This window comes from Amblyomma americanum, chromosome 3 (assembly GCF_052857255.1).
Source record: "Amblyomma americanum isolate KBUSLIRL-KWMA chromosome 3, ASM5285725v1, whole genome shotgun sequence".
In the NCBI taxonomy this organism is placed as follows: Eukaryota; Metazoa; Arthropoda; class Arachnida; order Ixodida; family Ixodidae; genus Amblyomma; species Amblyomma americanum.
In genome coordinates, this window is record NC_135499.1 from 156,095,843 (window position 1) to 156,112,830 (window position 16,988).

Below are 16,988 nucleotides of genomic sequence, written 5' to 3' on the forward strand. Positions count from 1 at the left end.
AAACACCGCACAGTGGAGACAAATGGAGGCCACTGTATCTGAATTGACAAATAGGCACTGCCTGAGCCATGTATCTCCTGCACCCAACGCTAAGTTATCTTACTCACATAGCCCACTGCAAAGCAAAAACTATCAGTATGCACTATGCGCAGCTTTCACAAGGTCAACCTCAACAGTTGACCTCAACAGTCTGCACCTGCTCCAAAGCCTGAAGACTCTAACATTATCTCAGTCGCACCGGCACTGCTTCCCCAAGAGTCATGCTCACAGATGCCTAGTGCTCACATCTGGTTTGGTTTGGTTTATGGGGTTTTAACATCCCAAAGCGACTCAGGCTATGAGGGACGCTGTACGAAGGGCTCTGGATATTTCGACCAATTGGGGTTCTTTAACGTGCACAGACATCGCACAGTACACATCTGGGGATATGCTATGGAACACGAGACAGCCCAACAAAAGGTCTGCAGCAGTCCACCAAATCATTTCTGACAGTACAAGCATTCTTTTGCTTCAAATAATAAATTAGCATTTCAAATAAAGGGTAAAAGTAGTCACCAAAACACATCGCAAAATTCTAAGAGGAATGGATATGTGCTTCATATAAAGAGGATCAAGCCAAGACCAACATTAAATGTTAAAATAAAATTTTCAACTTTAAGTCGCCACACAGTCATAAAAACCTGAAGAAATTAGTCTCTTGGTAAAAGTTTGGTACTAAATGTGTTATATCAAACCGTGACCGCAAATAAGGACGAACGTGATTTTAAAAGTACCGCAAAAAAGAAAGATTATTTTTGCAAACATTTGAGCTCATTAAAACTGACTCCCTGAACTAAAATAAAAAACCTTGCATTGAAAAGCGGTAGTAAAAGCTCACTAATTTGAACTTCAAGGGACTGGAAAAAACAGAATTATCCGAAAGTTCGAATGACCCCAAAAAGAACCAGTCATGAACTGCTTGCATCACTGTAAACTTATATGGTGAAAGACTGAGCTACGGTTGCCTGATTTCAAGATGACAACAGCACAGCAGTGACTGTTCTTCACATTTCCATCAATACTTTGTTGCGTGCATACTGTTGGGAGCATCGAAGCAGAACTGCTCCAAAATCGTAAGGACCTCCCTTATCCTTCCCAGTGCAACGAGGTAAAGCTCCGCCACAACCACGTCACATCTATCATAAGCGACACCATTGCGTGTGAGGAGGCCTCACCGCACGAACTGCGAACAGCATGTGACGAGCATGCAGTTTAGGTACACAGGAAGGAAGAAACCGCGCAGACGCAAATGAAGGAAACGGCGCCAAAGCAGCCAGAAAAAAAGGAAAAGGAGGGCGGAGAAAGAAAACACCAGCAACACGCCAAGCAGCATTCGAAACTGTGCTCAGTGGAGTTAGGTTGGCTGGCTGATGCCAGCTGGTCCAGCCACCATCGCTGCGAGCTGACGTGAAGCTCAGAAAAGGAAAACCGAAACCAAAGCAGTCGGATGTTCTCGCCTGGGCAACACGTTCTGCGTCACACTATGTCATGCACACACTGGAGGAGGAGGAGGAATAAACTTTATTAGGCTTTTCTGTCGTCGTTAGCCCACTTTTGCCCCAGGTGGCCTCTATGAAGGGGCGACCTCAAGGATCCATTCTGTGATGTTGGCTTGTACTTGTTTGTCGTCACTGCATATAATCTTTTTCCAGCTGTGAGCTGAAGGATATGGCAGGAGCTTTCTGGGGGGTGGATTACCCTCGCATCCCCAGGGAATATGGTCATCATCTGCATTAAGGTTTTTGTCACAAATTTGGCAAATAGGATTAAATTCACCTCTTGTAATTAAGGCCAATCGATATGGGCTCATAAGAGTTTCTGTCTGAGCTCTTCTAAGAGCCATGGCTTGTGCCCTGGTAAGCTTTGAGTGTGGGCATGGGTAAAGGTGTCTGTTTTCCCTATATATGTAACATCGTTATATGCGGAGGGTGGCTCCGCCGGCAGCTCATTTGTGCAGACGGCCCAGTTGGTTAGCTCTCGGGCATATTCGTCCACCTTCTTGTTTCCTGAGCAGCCGGAGTGGGCCGGCACCCATGCAAGGTTGATGGTGGATGGAGGTGTGTAATTCTTGAGTAGGGACGTGGTGAGTTTACCCATTCTGCCCCTCAGAGGAGCACGAGCAACTATGCAGCATGGAATGCAGGTTGTAAATAGGACTATTTCACGATCTTCACGATATTTCACGAGGCCCTTCCCAATTAGCGGGCATCCGAAGCCATGGACTCACACGAGCCTTGGCCGTGCCAAAGCCAGCAGTAAGAATTACGTCAATTTCTGAATTAACGGAGGTCAAATTAACGAGCTGTTACTGTACTGCCTCATTTCCCAAGATATAAGAAGGGGGATCAATGGTGGCCGTTAAACTGGCTGTTTGCATCCGCACAAATAACGCACAGTCCCTTGAAAGAGTACTACCTTCCAGCAGAAAGTAATTTAGCCATCTACCACAACTAGAAGGCACTTGCTATGGCAATTACATTGTTTGGCAAAAATATTTTTTTTTTGCCACTCTGGTCACACATTTTTATTTTTTCACTTTTGTTAAAATGCAATCATTGTGATTATCAAAGACCAGTACTTCCAGCAAAAGCTCTGCCATCGTAATATAGCAAAAGGCACTGACCATCAGATGCCGCCCCCTCCCAATTCTTTGGTGGCTTGGCGTCCTTGGCTGGCTGCTCTTCCTCGCCTCCTGAGGAAGGGGGGCTTCGCGGCCGGGTCACCACCACAGTCGACTTGATCTTGCTCTCGGCATCCGGGCGACGGCTGCGGCTGCCGCCACTGCTGCTTCCACCGCTGCTGCTGGCAGCCACACCTGTGGTGACTGTGACACTGCTTCCCCCGGCGCCACTGCTTGCAGACACTTTCCTCCTCTGCAAAAAAACAGAAAGGGAGGAACAGTAGAGCATAAGTGCTGGTGGAAAATGTCTCTACTAATAAGGTTGAGGGAGCCTTCGACTGTCTGGGAGTAGGGCCCTTATTCCAGGGCCCCTACAGCTCTCGTGGCCACCACAGCCCGGCACAACGAGCTGGCGCTGATCAACCAGGTCGGGTGATCAGAGGGTACACTCCCAGACGGCTACATTTGGGACGGGCAGCCGATGGGCTGCTCAAATGGCCTGGCAGGCCCAGACAATGTGAAATAAAAGTCGCATGTTCCCCGCAAAGCGGGCAACTGGCGCGGTAGTGGGTAGGGTAAAGGCAATGGTAGCATGCGGGTTTAGGGCAGGTGCCAGTGTGAAGTTGGCAAAGAGAAATAGACTCCTCACGCCGGAGGCTAGGGTGAGCAAGGAGGTATTGGCGGCTTTGGGAGCAAAATTGCTCTAGCATCTCAGAGAATACCGGGGGTATGGGGTTGGAACAGAGTTCTGGGTCAGAGGAGGTGGCTGAAGAGGAGTTGGCCAGATAAGAAAGAGCGCAGGCCCAGGCATGCACCTGCTGATTACTGACATCTTGGCGTGCAGTACACAGGAAGCAAAACACACTGTCATATAATGGGAGCACACTAACCAGTGCTTCTGAAAGTAGTTGTGGGTAAGGTAGCATAGGCATGACCAAGAGAATAAGCCAGATGAACAGTAAAACTAAAAAAAAAAAATAACAAGAGACCAATGCCATCAATTTGATTCAATGCTCAAACTACCTTTTCTAGTGCTTTTCGTTTTCGCTCAGTAAAGCACATACAGTACCTACTATCCACAGACAGTAGTAAGAGAGTGTGCACTGTTAGATACACCAAACAATCCCTTTCTCACACCACTGTACAAAAAAAAAACAGGAACAAATAGGTTTTACATGCTGAAACAGTGTGGCTGCAAAGCACACTGCAGGGAAAGAATCCTGGCTAATTTTGAACCACCTGGGGTTGCTCAAAACACATCAAAAATCCCAGTACACCAGCAATTTTGCATTTGACACCCACAAAAAATCAGCCAGGGTCAAACCCGCAGCCTCATGCTCAGTAGCAGAACAAATGCCTCTACGATTATGCTTTCTCAATAAAGTGTCGGAAGAGACTCCACCGATAACTGTGTGGAGCATGCTGGGACAAGTCTCTGCTGCCAGTGCTTGTCATGTGGCGTCAGACATCACAGTCACGCGTTTTCACAAGATGCCATGTGACCGGTCATGTGATGTGTTAAGCCAGCCATGCGCTCATGTGCCAAGTGGGCCACTAACAGCTTCTCTGTCAAGCATCCAAGAAAGAGCAAGTGCAGAGTTTCACACTGCTATTGAAGATGAGTACAAGGACTCAACCACCCTAAACAGCGTGTTTGCTCTTTGGTTCTAGCACACGGCTATCTACTGGTAGGTAATTTGGTCTGCTGCCATTTTTAGAAACAGTGCTTGCCTAGTTCAAAAGATATGAGACTGCTATTTGCCTAAATACACAATAAGCAACAGGCTGTAAAGCCAGACCAAACCTTTAGCAATTTGCCATGAAGAATGAGATATTGTTTTATATCGGGACAAGAACAAAACGCATGCCACGGGCGAGCTGCAAAGGAGTGTGGACTGATGTTCGTTCTTGGACAAACAGAATTGCCAAAACTCAGGCCCTAAGTATCAGAGAGTGCAGTTAGGCACTGCTGCACACAATAGTGCGCATCTGTTAATTCTTAACAAACCTAAAAAGCGCTGCCATTTTGATAGCCCATTACTGAGCCTGTCACTGAACGTTTCATTAAGCAAAATTTGCAAGCAAAACAAACTCAAGGCTTAGGCAAACGAGCCAGGTATACAAGTCTGCAACAGGAGTACACCACTTGATGGAATAGTGCCTACTAGTATCTTGTGTTTCTGCTCCTTTAGGTTCTGCACACAGGTGCAAGCTAGTACCATGTCTTTTATTTGTTTACTTTTTCAGAGCAGTGTGCCCACAATACTGCACCACGTATTTACCATGAAACTTTTAGCACCTTCTGAAAAAATGATGATTGCCACCAGCTATAGCAGAACATGTGGTGGCATTCATAAATATAGTGCCTCAATGAAAGGAACAGCATGCAGTTTTGTTTCATGAGTGCTAGCTCTGTCAGTTTTTGCTGCAACAAGTGCTATTTCTGGAGTCTTCCAGACAGACAAGTTTGTTAAATAGGCATTTTGTGCATGCATACTCTTGCCCTAGTTCTTGCGTGCCATGAAGAGAAAGTGATAATATAACCAGTAATGAAGCATTCAATTACTTCCTGCAAATGAAAGTGTGACTGATGACTGCATCATCTCATCTGCAGTTCGAAATGGATCTCATGAATAAATCCTCCTTTGCCCCTCAAGAAAGAATGATTTTCTACAAACCTTAGGAGATGGGGACCGGCTAACAGATTCCTTGGCATCCTGTTGTTTGTGTCGCACTTTATGCCTCAAATCTTTCTGAGACGTGTCCCTGAAAAAAAAAAAAAGAAATTAGAAGCCAGCTGCTGAGCGAACATATAACACGAACACTGCACCCCATGCTCTTCCCATGTTTCTTTCTTACTCAATTCACGACATCAAAAAAAAGAAAACAGGTTTGTCATGCTAGACCAAACAGGCTTTGCACAACAATAGGTTACATTATCAAACAGAACTAGCAATGTAGAAAGGCAGGATGAACATGCAGTTTAGAAACACCCCAGACTCTATTAACTAAAGCTACAAGTACAATTTTATTGACAGATGAATACAAACACCTTTTCAGCAGGCACGGGCAGAAGATGAAGCTTCTGTTCCTGCCAGTAGCACAGTACTAATTACAGCTTAAAGTGTGTATTACATTGTCAACATATAAGACATCACAGCACCCTTTCTCTGATGCATAATGAAGCAACAATAATAAAAACTTCAATCACAACAAACTCAAAACATAAAGACAACCCTACTCGAATGTGGCAAAATGCTTACACTTAATGAGATCATTACACAAGACCCATGTGACCACCCAAAGTTACACTCATGAAAAACTATGTCTGCACAAAACACTTGACAGATTTCATAACAGGCCCGCATAATAGACGACAGCACTGAGACAAAAACAATTTTAAGTAGCACGCACAACTGTACAGTGCTCGTGACATGACGTACTATGAGGCTCAGTTTCCTAATTTAGATTGAACCCACAAAAACTATTCTGTACATTTACTCCAGAGGTAGCCCATAGGTGACAAGTCTGAAGCATAAAATCACTGGTGACCCCAAAAGATCATCTTTCAATGCAGAAGGAATGCATAGCCCAGTCTATAGATATTCCCTAACACCAGTAACTCTTATCTATACGAGAGTTAACTGAGCATTAACGGGTGCAGCCTTATCCCCATCCGTTTTCCTGATGCCTGCGGAGGTCAAGCTGCTGGCTCACCTCTCGGACTTGGGCACCCTGGAGGAAGAGGAGGAAGAAGATGGGGGGTATGCCTCGTGCTGGTAGCGGCACTTGGACCCATAAGAGCAGGCCCCGTTGCGCATCCAGTTCCTGCACTGCTCTCCGGGGTCGTTATTACGGCTGTGCCTCTGCAGCAGGACGGTTGATGCATGCAGGCAACAGCGCAGTTAGTCCTACTGTGGTCACAGTTCCACAGCACATTCCGCACAGCGCAACACGATAGCCCTGCAGTACACTAACTGCTGGTCGGAGCACATGAAAGCAAACAGCTGCCGAGCAGTGCTACAGAAACCAGCTTTCAGAGAGGATCCACACAACATGACCAGCTGATGCTCTCCCCTTCCCCCACCCCCCCAAAAAAAGTAAAACAATATAACTTGCTGACCATGCGCAGGCAGAACCATACTTAGGCGAACGTTTTTTATGGAGTCTTTCTTTGTTCAGCAAACTGCACCCTCACAGTCAACTGCTCACCAGTTTTACGTGTTTCACTAAATAAAACCTCTGCCAAATTTAATGCAGGAGTTTCATCAAAAAGATAGATGAGAAAGAAAAAGAACAGGTCAAAAGTTTAGTCTTTTCTAAACTATTAGCCCTCAGAGCTGAGTGAACTGTAAACTCGAGCACATTAAACTAGCTATACTCCCTTGTGAGCAGCTGCTACAGCTACATGTGAATGTTTTTTTTTTTTAACACAAACCACATATGCAATGAAGTGAACAGCAGTACTGGCAACCATCGTTTATCAACCATAGCAAAAAGGGTTCAACTTAAATTGAGGACCACAAGCAAGCTATGGAAAGGAGAATGATGGGTGTAACAGGAAGACAGGAAGAGGGCAAAGTGGGTCAGGGAACAAACGCGGGCTAATGGCATCGTAGCCGAGATCAAGAGGAAGAAATGGGCGCGGGCAGAACATGTAATACGAGGGCAAGATAATCGATCGTCCTTGAGAGTAACGGAATGGATTCCAAGAGAAGGCGAGCGTAGGAGAGGGCGGCGGAAAGTTAGGTGGGTGGATGAGATTAAGAAGTTTGCAAATATAGGATGGCCACAGCCAGGACAGGTCAGGGTTAATTGGAGAGATATTGGAGAGGCCTTTGCCCAGCAGTGGGCATAGACAGCTAATGATGATGATGATGACCATTTTTGTCAGTTGCATTACTTTTACGCGCGCCAGCTTTCCATTCCTTGACATTTTATATAGGACGACAATACAACACGTAGCTCTGCATTCAATGTTTACATAAACGAGCCCCGTCTAATAAATGTGGATTTTCTACTATTTTTACCTCTGCAATGTGATGGTACAAAACTGAATCTCAAAGTGTAGCACCTATTTTAAGAACACCTAACAGGAAACAAAAAATGGTGTGGTTTATGATTTATGGGGGTTTAGCGTCCCAAAGCGACTCAGGCTATGAGAGACGCCGTAGTGAAGGGCTCCGGAAATTTCGACCACCTGGGGTTCTTTAACGTGCACTGACATCGCACAGTACACGGTCCTCTCGAATTTTGCCTTCATCGAAATTCGCCCGCTGCGGCCGGGGTCGAATCGGCATCTTTCGGGTCAGCAGCCAAGCGACATAACCACTCAGCCACCGCGGCAAGCTGGAAACAAAAATATTTCGAGCGTTACACAAGCGAACAACACACTGCAGAAATCAAAACTCTACCAGAAAGTTCATCATGTTGCTATTCACACTCTGTGCGATGTTAAGGAGCAGAAGGTGAAAACCAACAGAGAAAACATGCACAAAGAACTCGATCTGAGGAAAAAAAAAAAAACTTGGACAATGCTACCCCTACCCCTAAGAGTATGCTGCGATGTATTAGAGATCCCTCCCGTGCAAGTACTCCTTTGCTTGCATAGATTCATAGATTGCGGGGAGTCTTCACTACTGGCACAGTGGTGCAGCTGTTAAGCGTTACGACACTGCCCCAGCACGTGGCTGTTCCAAACATAGCCACCGGTGGGGTTTGTAAGATCCAGGCTGCTCTTCCCGAGCTCCCATAAGGCTCATTTTTGCATGGATAGTTCTTCAGGCGGCTGTCTCCCTATCGACCAATGAGCTAATGTGCAGTGCTACAGTGTGCACGTGGCAATTGCATTGAATTTATTTGAATTAATTTGACTGCCACCTGCAGTGGTGGGCAGATAGCCCAAGCCCGGTAGGGTAGCAGCCACCTGCCCCCCCGGGTGGGGGTGGGGGGGTCAGGGGGGGGGGGGGGGACGCCGGCTTTTGTTGAGAACGGGACCTATATTCCGAGAAAGGCAGGAAACTGATGGAAGAGCACGAAGGTTGCACGAATAAGACATGGTGATCTAAATCGTTTGACTCCCGTATTAATTTGGGACAGAAGTGCTTCACTAAACGGCGGCTGAAAACAGATGCAGTTTTATCAGAGCACGTTACGATTGCGCATTCATTTAAGTGTAAAGTAGTTTACAATGTTGAAACACGATCCCCAATTCATGTCTGGTAGGAGATCTGGCAAATCTGAAAGGCAATTCCCCCGTTTTAGAGATACGTTCCGCAAGTGTCGGCAGCAGTTATTGGAAGCCGCCGTGGCCGCTTCCTTGTATTCGCGCAGGCTCAATCAAGGCGAACAAAAAACCAATCGGCAGCTTACCTCCTGAGCTGTCACAGCTCCAGGTCCTAGTCGATCAAAAACGCTTGGTCTTCTGGGGCCGTCGCCGCTTTCCTTTACATTTTCCACTGTTACCTTGCGTTGAACTTTACTGGACATCTAGAGAGCGCGAGACGACAAAAGGAACATCGGCACATGATCCCAAAACCGCTCGTGAGCGCCATGCACGCACTACTCGACTCCGCGCGAGCCGCCGCACACAGCATGTCACATGCCTCGTTGTAAACTGCGCATGACTAAACTTTCATTTCACCAAAATAAGCACTTGTTTCTGCGTGGTGCTTGAGGCGATTCACGCGGTCTTAAGCGAATCGAGCTGATGTCAGTGTTGAGATGTTTGGGAACTGGAGTTACCTTAGGCCGTTGCAGCCGCCTATCTCATCACATGGTGTTGACCCTTCGAGACGATGGGGAAATATTGCACAAAAGACACAGGAAAAGTGGACAAGTAAGGCTGAGCACATGCACTATTAAACTTAAATCGTGAAGAAGGCTACAGTAAACATCACACAAGAAAACAGGTAGACGACGCCAACGACGCCATGAGATCGCCGCCAAATATCTAGCGTGGCGGTCCCTTGCGGACCGATAGATTGCAGTGGTTTTTGTCGCTTTTTGCGTACTCTGACCGCTGCAAGTCACAAAATAATTAGTGTAACTGTTTATTATACTAATAAAAACTTTATATACAAAATTTCGGCTAACCAAAGGTTCTTTCATCTTTCATAGCGCGCGAATTTTCGAGTCTCATTTTCTGCAGGTGCCTACATCACCCCTACATTGTTCCCAGCTTATTCCACATTTCTGTATTTTTCCCCTCATGTTCAAAGCAACCGAATCGCAAAGCACTTAAAATGTACACTGTTTGTATGTGGCACTATTACGTCCGGAGAAGCGCGCCTGCACTTCCTCAATTAGAGCGATTGCGCAACATACGGATGGTTCCAACGTTACTAGATCCCTTTAGTAACGTTGGATGGTTCTCTCATCCGGAGTTCGCGCGCCGCTTAGTAAGAAACGGCGCGCAGGCTAAACAAGACTTCCTTGTGTGGCAGAAGCCAATGCTTCCTTATTGTCTACCTCCAAGAAATGGAAAACCCGCTGAGTATCGAACGGTACGGCTAACAAGGAAAAAAAAAACGTTGCCAAAATCGCATCCCATTTCCCCAAGTGCCAACAAAAGGAGGAAAGCGTTTGCTGCTTTTTTTGTTTTACCCGACCGGCATTGCAATCCCAAACGTCATTTCTGTCTTCTGCATGCTTAACTGTAATTTCATGAGCCTACATTGCACATTTTTTCATTCTTAACTGTCCCTTCATAATAAATTTGTGCCTTTTGACTGGAGGCTTGCAACAAGCCTGCGCTGTTCTACTGGCCTGCATGCTGGCCATGCCAACACTCACCATTACTATTTGCAGAGGCAATTTTGTACTTCTCGAGCATGCGTTCATATTTGCACATTGTACATATTAAAACAATAAATGAGTGCCACAAGCTGCAGTTGAAGAAATCTTTATTGTACTTTAATACCAACATCAAAGGTTGTAAGCTTATTTCACCATCCACAGAACATGCTATCAATTTTTGTATGACGTCCATTTTGAGCCCAACATTAAACACTGTGGCCTTTAGCCAATGCCCAGGCAATATTTAATGCGCCAACACTATCACAACGCATAGCTATGCAGAGTTTGTTCGACGGAGGGCCAATAACAACTGTGTAATCTGTAAAGCAAGCAAACGAAAAAGAAACCTGAATAACAGACAGCAAGCACTGAAATTCTTTGGTGAGTTTTTATTATCTCTCTCTCTCTCTTACAACACACTACGCTAAAGCAGCAAACAATAATCATGTAAACAGAAAAGCTAGCAAAAGCACACCAAACTTTGCGTTCGCTCTTTATATATTAAAAAGTGCCCGTGCAAAAACTCAAGCAATACATGGCTGTATGCTCTTGGACCCGTCACACAAATAAACGGTGAACTGTTATTTTCTGATGTAGCTGTTAAATACACATTAGCCGGTACAGAGCAGTTTGTACAGCAGAAGCAGCAGCGCCAAGCACCGGCTGACAGCCAGTGTTAGCAGTAACACCAACTGCCTGCTTTTGATGTCTGTTCACTGAGACGGATGGCATCGTTGCGAAGGTTCTCCCAAAGGCCAGGTGTCTGGATGATCTGTGCAGTGTTGTTTTAAAAAAGAAGCAAAAATAAAACAATAAGCACAAATATTTCTCTTTACCCTTAGTTTACAGAGAAATCAGCTGCAGCTACACTGACTACTAGAATTGTGCAGGAATTAATTTCATCCTCTAGCAAAAAAAAATATTGCTTGTACTGGGCCTAAGAATGGACACTGTTTTGAGAAGACAATGCCGCAGCAAGAAATTGTCCTCAGTTTCTGGGGCAGTACATGCAGAAAAGATCTCTTTTACAAAGCAACAGCTTTCATATACTGTCATGCCCTGTTAATATGATCCTCCCTAATGCAGACAACTCGAATCGTGGAGAATTTTTCTGGGGACCAAATTTCTTTAATGTATTTATGCCTCGTTAACATGGAAACTCACTGTTTAGACAATGGACAGGGTGAAAATGCAAAGAGCCCACTGGGGCCCAAGTATGTATATTGTGTTAATATTGACAGCAGTGACAACTGCCTCCGCCACATGTTTTCATTCTTGTACTGTGAGTGCAGACACCACACTGCCATTCACTGATTTGCAAAGTGCAAATGCTTTTATGACAGCCCTTTCTGTTGTAGTTCCACGCCTTACAATGTGAAGGTACCTGGCCACTGTGCCTTACTGTTTGCCACATGCGTGAATGGCTGCAAAGAAAAAAACTCTGCAGCTTGTGCTACGTTGAAATCTACATTCAGCAGCTTTGTGTTGTGTTGTGTTTAATGGCACATAGGCAGCTAATGCCATCATGCGCCAAGCACAAGGCAATTCAGCAGCTTTCAGCCAACTAAGTATAGATATGTACAAGCGATTTAAACGACACGAACCGCCGTAATTGCAGGCATGTTATCACGATGCGTCTCATGAAGTGCTAGGAATTACAAGCAGCATCACATTATTTTAAAGATAATGGCGACAATGAAAATGCCCTCGAAACTCCCAAGATTTTGTCTAATTTCCGCCTCATTGCTCTCAACAATGTACCGAAAGTGACCCTAATGAGAGAGGTTTCTTTATGTTTTTTTTTTCATTTTCTTCACAATTCATTTATACGAATGACTCGCTTTATGGAAAATTTTACTACGAAACTGGTGTCCTTATTAACAAGGCACAAATGCAATGCCACCATTCTCTGCCATTGGAGAATTTAACAAAAGAAAATTTGGCACTTTCTTTTTTTTTCTGCAGTTACAAAGCTCCGTTCACCAGACTGTGCAAAAACACCATTCCAATTATTCATGAGTTTCACTAGCCTCCTCAACTGGAGCCCACTACAAAGCATCAACAAGAACACTCTACGAATGCTGGGAAAGAAGCACTACACGTCACCTTTTCTACAAGTTCCTCAAAGGCACACTGGACCCCATCTCTTGTTTTGGCACTGGCTTCAATGAACAGCATGGAATGCTTCCGAGCATAGTTCATGCCTTGCTCCTTGGTCACCTCCCGGTTTTCAAGCTGAGCAACCCAGGACCGCATTAGGAAGGAAAAATAAAAAAAAAAGGCAGAACACTCAAACTACTGTGCCACTTTTAGTAACTGCGGCAACTGCATACAGCAGGTAGCAGTGCGTACTTAGGAAGTGCAAGCATGCAGTAACGAAAACGCTTGCAGAATGGTCTAGCATGATGAAAGATGCAGAAACTACGAAAAAATTTATTGTCGCTTTTTTCATTGATAAACATCCTCAACATGAGCCACTAGGCACCAACTGTCAGTCAGCAGTGCTTCCAATCTCTTCCTGCTTTGCAAGCACTGGGCCATGCAACCACTTAAAATCCATACATACAACCATTACAATGGCTCAGTAGCCATGGCATTCTGCCACTAAGTACAATATTACAGGTTTGAGGCCCAGTCATCACAGATGAAATGAAAGCACACTCATGTATGTTTAATGCAGCGTTTGTTAAAGGGTCTAAATGCTTGTTAGCCATTGGCAGCCCCTTCATAGCCTACAGTATAACCTGGGAACGTAAATACAATCAGCAACTGCCCCATGCAGATCCATACACTATGAGATCATATTCATGTCTTTCAACAGCCTTTCCCTATTGCAGCTTCTGCACATCTCTGCATACACTCACCTTGTCAATTTTGTTGCCCACAAGCATTTTGACAACATTGTTTCGCGTGCAGTAGGTCTCCAGCTCAGCAAGCCAGTGGTCTAGCTTCTGGAACGTGCCGTGGTTGCAGACGTCATACACTGCGCTTGTGTGTGCATGGATACACAAGAAAGCACAGACCTTAGCAACACCTCACTGCTGAAGACAAGTCGCCATTGACACTGTGGGAAATAACGGCTACAAAGAGTTGAGCACAAAGGATCGGGCTGGGTGTAATTGTAAGATGAGGCCCATACACTTGTACAGAGCAAAGATATTGCAACAACTTTTCAGTGGGATGACACCTTTCAAGAAGCTGTGCATATTATTTTCAAAGACATAATCTAAGGATCCAGGTATTTTTGACACATGATGGGCAGTCATTATGAAAGGACATCAGTGATACAACAAAATATCCAAAGCCACTAATTATGCAGTGTACTTAAATATAGTGTATTCTACAAGTTGATGCTATGCGCGCTAGCAACAAAAATTAAAGCAGAGGTATTTACATATATCGTCTTAAAAGACCACAGTTTCATGTGAAGTACCTCGGTTAAAACCAATCGCCAAACAAATCAAACAAAACCAGCATGTCAGCAACATACCCAGAATTGCACCTTGAGCTCCCCTGTAATAACTTGGTGTGAGGGTGCGAAACCTTTCTGAACCTGCTGTGTCCTAGAATGGAGCGAAAAAAGAAGGAACATTTGGGATGACATTGGCACTCAGACCACAGGAAGCACCATTAGTGGGCTTGAATCAAGAATTGACAGCGTGAAATACCAGCGGCAATACACACTTAGCAAGTGAACCCAAGTACCATGCCCAAATAACATGCTGAAGAGAAAAATGCAGAAAAATGTCCACACGGTAGCTTACCCAGATGGCCAACTTTGCTTTGTTCCCATCTACGGTAAGGGTCTTCACTTTAAAATCAACACCTACAAAGAGAGAAAAACACTGTGCTGAATACTGGAGATTTTAATATGGCTGCTACCTACTCTCAGGAGCAACTATGTCTGAAAAATTCACCTAAAATTGTTTACGTCCACCTTAAACGGTGACTGGAAATCATTGGAAATATTGTGAGGCAATAAATACAGCATAAATTAAAAGTCCATCTACCATTGAGTGCTTGGCCTAGAATATAATATGTAAAGTGCATAGATGAAAAGCATATTTATTTGTTTACTAGCTGACAGAGCAAGACAACTACAGACTTTCTGCAATAACGTCTTCCTGGGCACTGCCATATTGCTCGTTGGACTGTTGTACACCCCTCACACTAGCACAGTGGAAGCGGCAGTGGAACCGGTTTCCGACAGTCCAGAAAGGAAGCGTTTTGACAACTCCCTCGTTCGATGCGAAGGTCTATAAAGCTAAGGACGCAGCCTTTCTCCTAGCAACTAGTGACAGGGGCAGCCATGAATGCTGGCCAACAATATGCGTTTTAAGGTCAAGACTAAAAATCATCTACAAAAACAAAATTGAGAAACTGAAGTCAATCTCACAAGAACAGTAGTTCTTTCTGCAGCAATTCTGTTATATAAGCTCAATCATGGCAGGGTAAACATTCATGTAAAGAACACATGTATGTAAATTCAGAAAACATGAACCAGGAGGCTGTCGCTGCGGTTCTGGCAAAATTTGATTCCAACAAAAAAAACCATTTATCTCCCTACACCATCGTGAATGTGCTTTTGGCGCCAAATTGTTGTTACACACACACACCAAAGAACCTACCAGGCTAAAACTGCCCTTGTGCTATAAAAGATCATCATCCAGTTGTGCTTCATATTTCTTTTTTTTTTCCTGCAAGTTATCTGCCTCTTGTCTGGTCAAGAAGTGCACTGCTAACTCAAGCTTCATAACTTGCAACATGTGCAAGAAACTAATGCAGTCAAAAACCTGCTTTGTGGCAATCCTACATAAAAATTCTGAGTGATCATTAGAACTAGTGAACTTTTTTTTTTAAACTAGAGAATGCATTTTGCACCATGTTCAGTAAGCTAACAAAATGTGAACAAACTGGTTCTAACTGTAATTCGTAGCTGTTTCAGATAACTGCAAAGTGAACACACTACCAAGTAAACTTGTTATTTGTGCTATGACAGCAAGCTACCGCAACAGAACAGCATCACTTATGACAAAGGCTGGTCAAAGCGCCCTGGATTAAATACACATGCACCCAATCTGGTCGTTCAGTGAATGAAGAAACCTCTTACCTATAGTAGCTGCCAAGTTTGGATCGAACACATCATCTGTAAACCGAAGCAGCAGGCTACAGGGGGCAAAGACAAATGCATAACATAAGTGCAAACCTTTCAGAGACTGTCTGTAAGTAGTACATGACATGTAATATACATAACTGATAAGTAGCTGTAAGCCCTCATGCTTTTAAAAAATAAGCTCACATGTATGAGCATCAGCGCAACTGTTCAGCACAGTTTTTTCAATTACAGAAGAAACAGTGACGTACACAGAGAGTAGTAGTTTCACAACGGATTGCGATTAATACTGTTTTTCACAGTGCAAAACGCAATCGGGCTACTTTAAAGAAGTACGTTCCAAACGCTAGAATGCATGAAACTCTAGCCTTAGACAGTTTAGGAAACGAACGCGCTAGGAGCAAACCAAAGTTTCTAAGCTAGATGTGAGCAAGGCTACAATCCCGTCATTCGAAAAGTTACCCTGCAGAAACATCTGGGGATGCAAACTACACCAAAATGCGCATTTTCATCTGACACGGAACTTCGCATCTCAAATTGCGCAAAATGCCCCAACAAATAAAACTCGGCAGCAGGCTATCCGGCCTCAACATGATCCGATCTCTCCGCGACAAGCTGGGAAACAACATAACACCAGTAAGACGACGCGCGCACCGATACTGCCCTGATGAGTCATAACTGCAGAATGATCGACAGGCTATCGTTTGGTGACGAGGCGAGGAACAAGAGATGTCACGAGTTTCTGTTACGTTGCCAAATGACGGCACTGGCACAGTCACAGCTCGTAACAGCAAAATCAAGCAGCTGAGGAGCATTCGGAAGCTTTATTTTGCCCTTGGTGCCCGAAGCACTCGTCACATTCATCCGACGCACTTGGTAACAGCAATGAATCGGACAGTTGGGTACAGCTATTACAAAATTCTTAGGCTTACCCGGATAAATGCGCGATAAGGCAGCGCTACGGAGGGTAACCGTCGACTCACCTCGATTTACCGACGTTGCTTTCGCCTATGATGAGGATTTTAAGCGTCGTGAGCACCCCGTCGTCTTCCATGGCCACTGATCACTGCGCGAATTTTTCGGGGGGCGCCGATGTAAACATGCGTGCTTCAAGTGGGAAAGTGGGAAGGGCGAGCAGCTGGTGGGCGCCAGAGGGCCACAGGTCGCAACGGCGGCAACGGCTCATCATCTGCTTGAAAATACATATGCCAATACGCTATTATAGAATAAGTATATTAAACGTCATTTTAACACAACAAAAGCCCGTAGCGAAAGAAAATTTTTGAGTTCGAATCTTCTGTTAACCAGGCCTTTGCTCCTTGTCGCGCCTGTTTAGCCTTTGTTGCCTTTTGTGCGACTAGCCAACACCACCTAGACGGTGGCATGTGCTGTGGCATGTTGCAAGTTGCGCGTCCGCGC

The 16,988-nt window shown here is 44.8% G+C and overlaps 2 protein-coding genes across 4 annotated transcripts in view; both read right to left on the reverse strand.

Annotated features, from left to right (window-relative positions):
• Positions 1–9,618, reverse strand: part of LOC144125241 (uncharacterized) — a 59,086-nt gene extending 49,468 nt beyond the window's left edge. For all 3 annotated transcript variants that reach the window (XM_077658463.1, XM_077658464.1, XM_077658462.1), the window contains exons 1-5: positions 9,404–9,618; positions 9,032–9,148; positions 6,377–6,525; positions 5,338–5,425; positions 2,663–2,912 (exon numbers count right to left, since the gene is read on the reverse strand). In XM_077658463.1, the coding sequence (XP_077514589.1) occupies positions 2,663–2,912; positions 5,338–5,425; positions 6,377–6,525; positions 9,032–9,148 (604 nt within the window). In that variant the 5' untranslated portion in view covers positions 9,404–9,618. The remainder of the gene's footprint in view (positions 1–2,662; positions 2,913–5,337; positions 5,426–6,376; positions 6,526–9,031; positions 9,149–9,403) is intronic.
• A 928-nt stretch (positions 9,619–10,546) lies between these two features.
• Positions 10,547–16,772, reverse strand: LOC144125249 (ras-related protein Rab-18-B-like). Its single transcript, XM_077658472.1, has 7 exons — positions 16,553–16,772; positions 15,567–15,622; positions 14,221–14,282; positions 13,947–14,019; positions 13,321–13,439; positions 12,563–12,691; positions 10,547–11,228 (listed from the first exon to the last, which is right to left on the reverse strand). The coding sequence occupies exons 1-7, from the start codon at positions 16,621–16,623 to the stop codon at positions 11,133–11,135; spliced, it is 606 nt and encodes a 201-aa protein (XP_077514598.1). The 5' UTR covers positions 16,624–16,772; the 3' UTR covers positions 10,547–11,132.
• Positions 16,773–16,988: the final 216 nt, after the last annotated feature.

Bases quoted from the DNA above. Each gene is read 5' to 3' on its own strand.
- LOC144125249 (XM_077658472.1), bottom strand. From the start codon at position 16,623: ATGGAAGACGACGGGGTGCTCACGACGCTTAAAATCCTCATCATAGGC. The intron at 15,623-16,552 runs GTGAGTCGACGG...TGCCCCCTGTAG, and splicing joins AGCAACGTCGGTAAATCGAG to CCTGCTGCTTCGGTTTACAG. The intron at 13,440-13,946 runs GTATGTTGCTGA...ACACAAGCGCAG, and splicing joins AGCTCAAGGTGCAATTCTGG to TGTATGACGTCTGCAACCAC.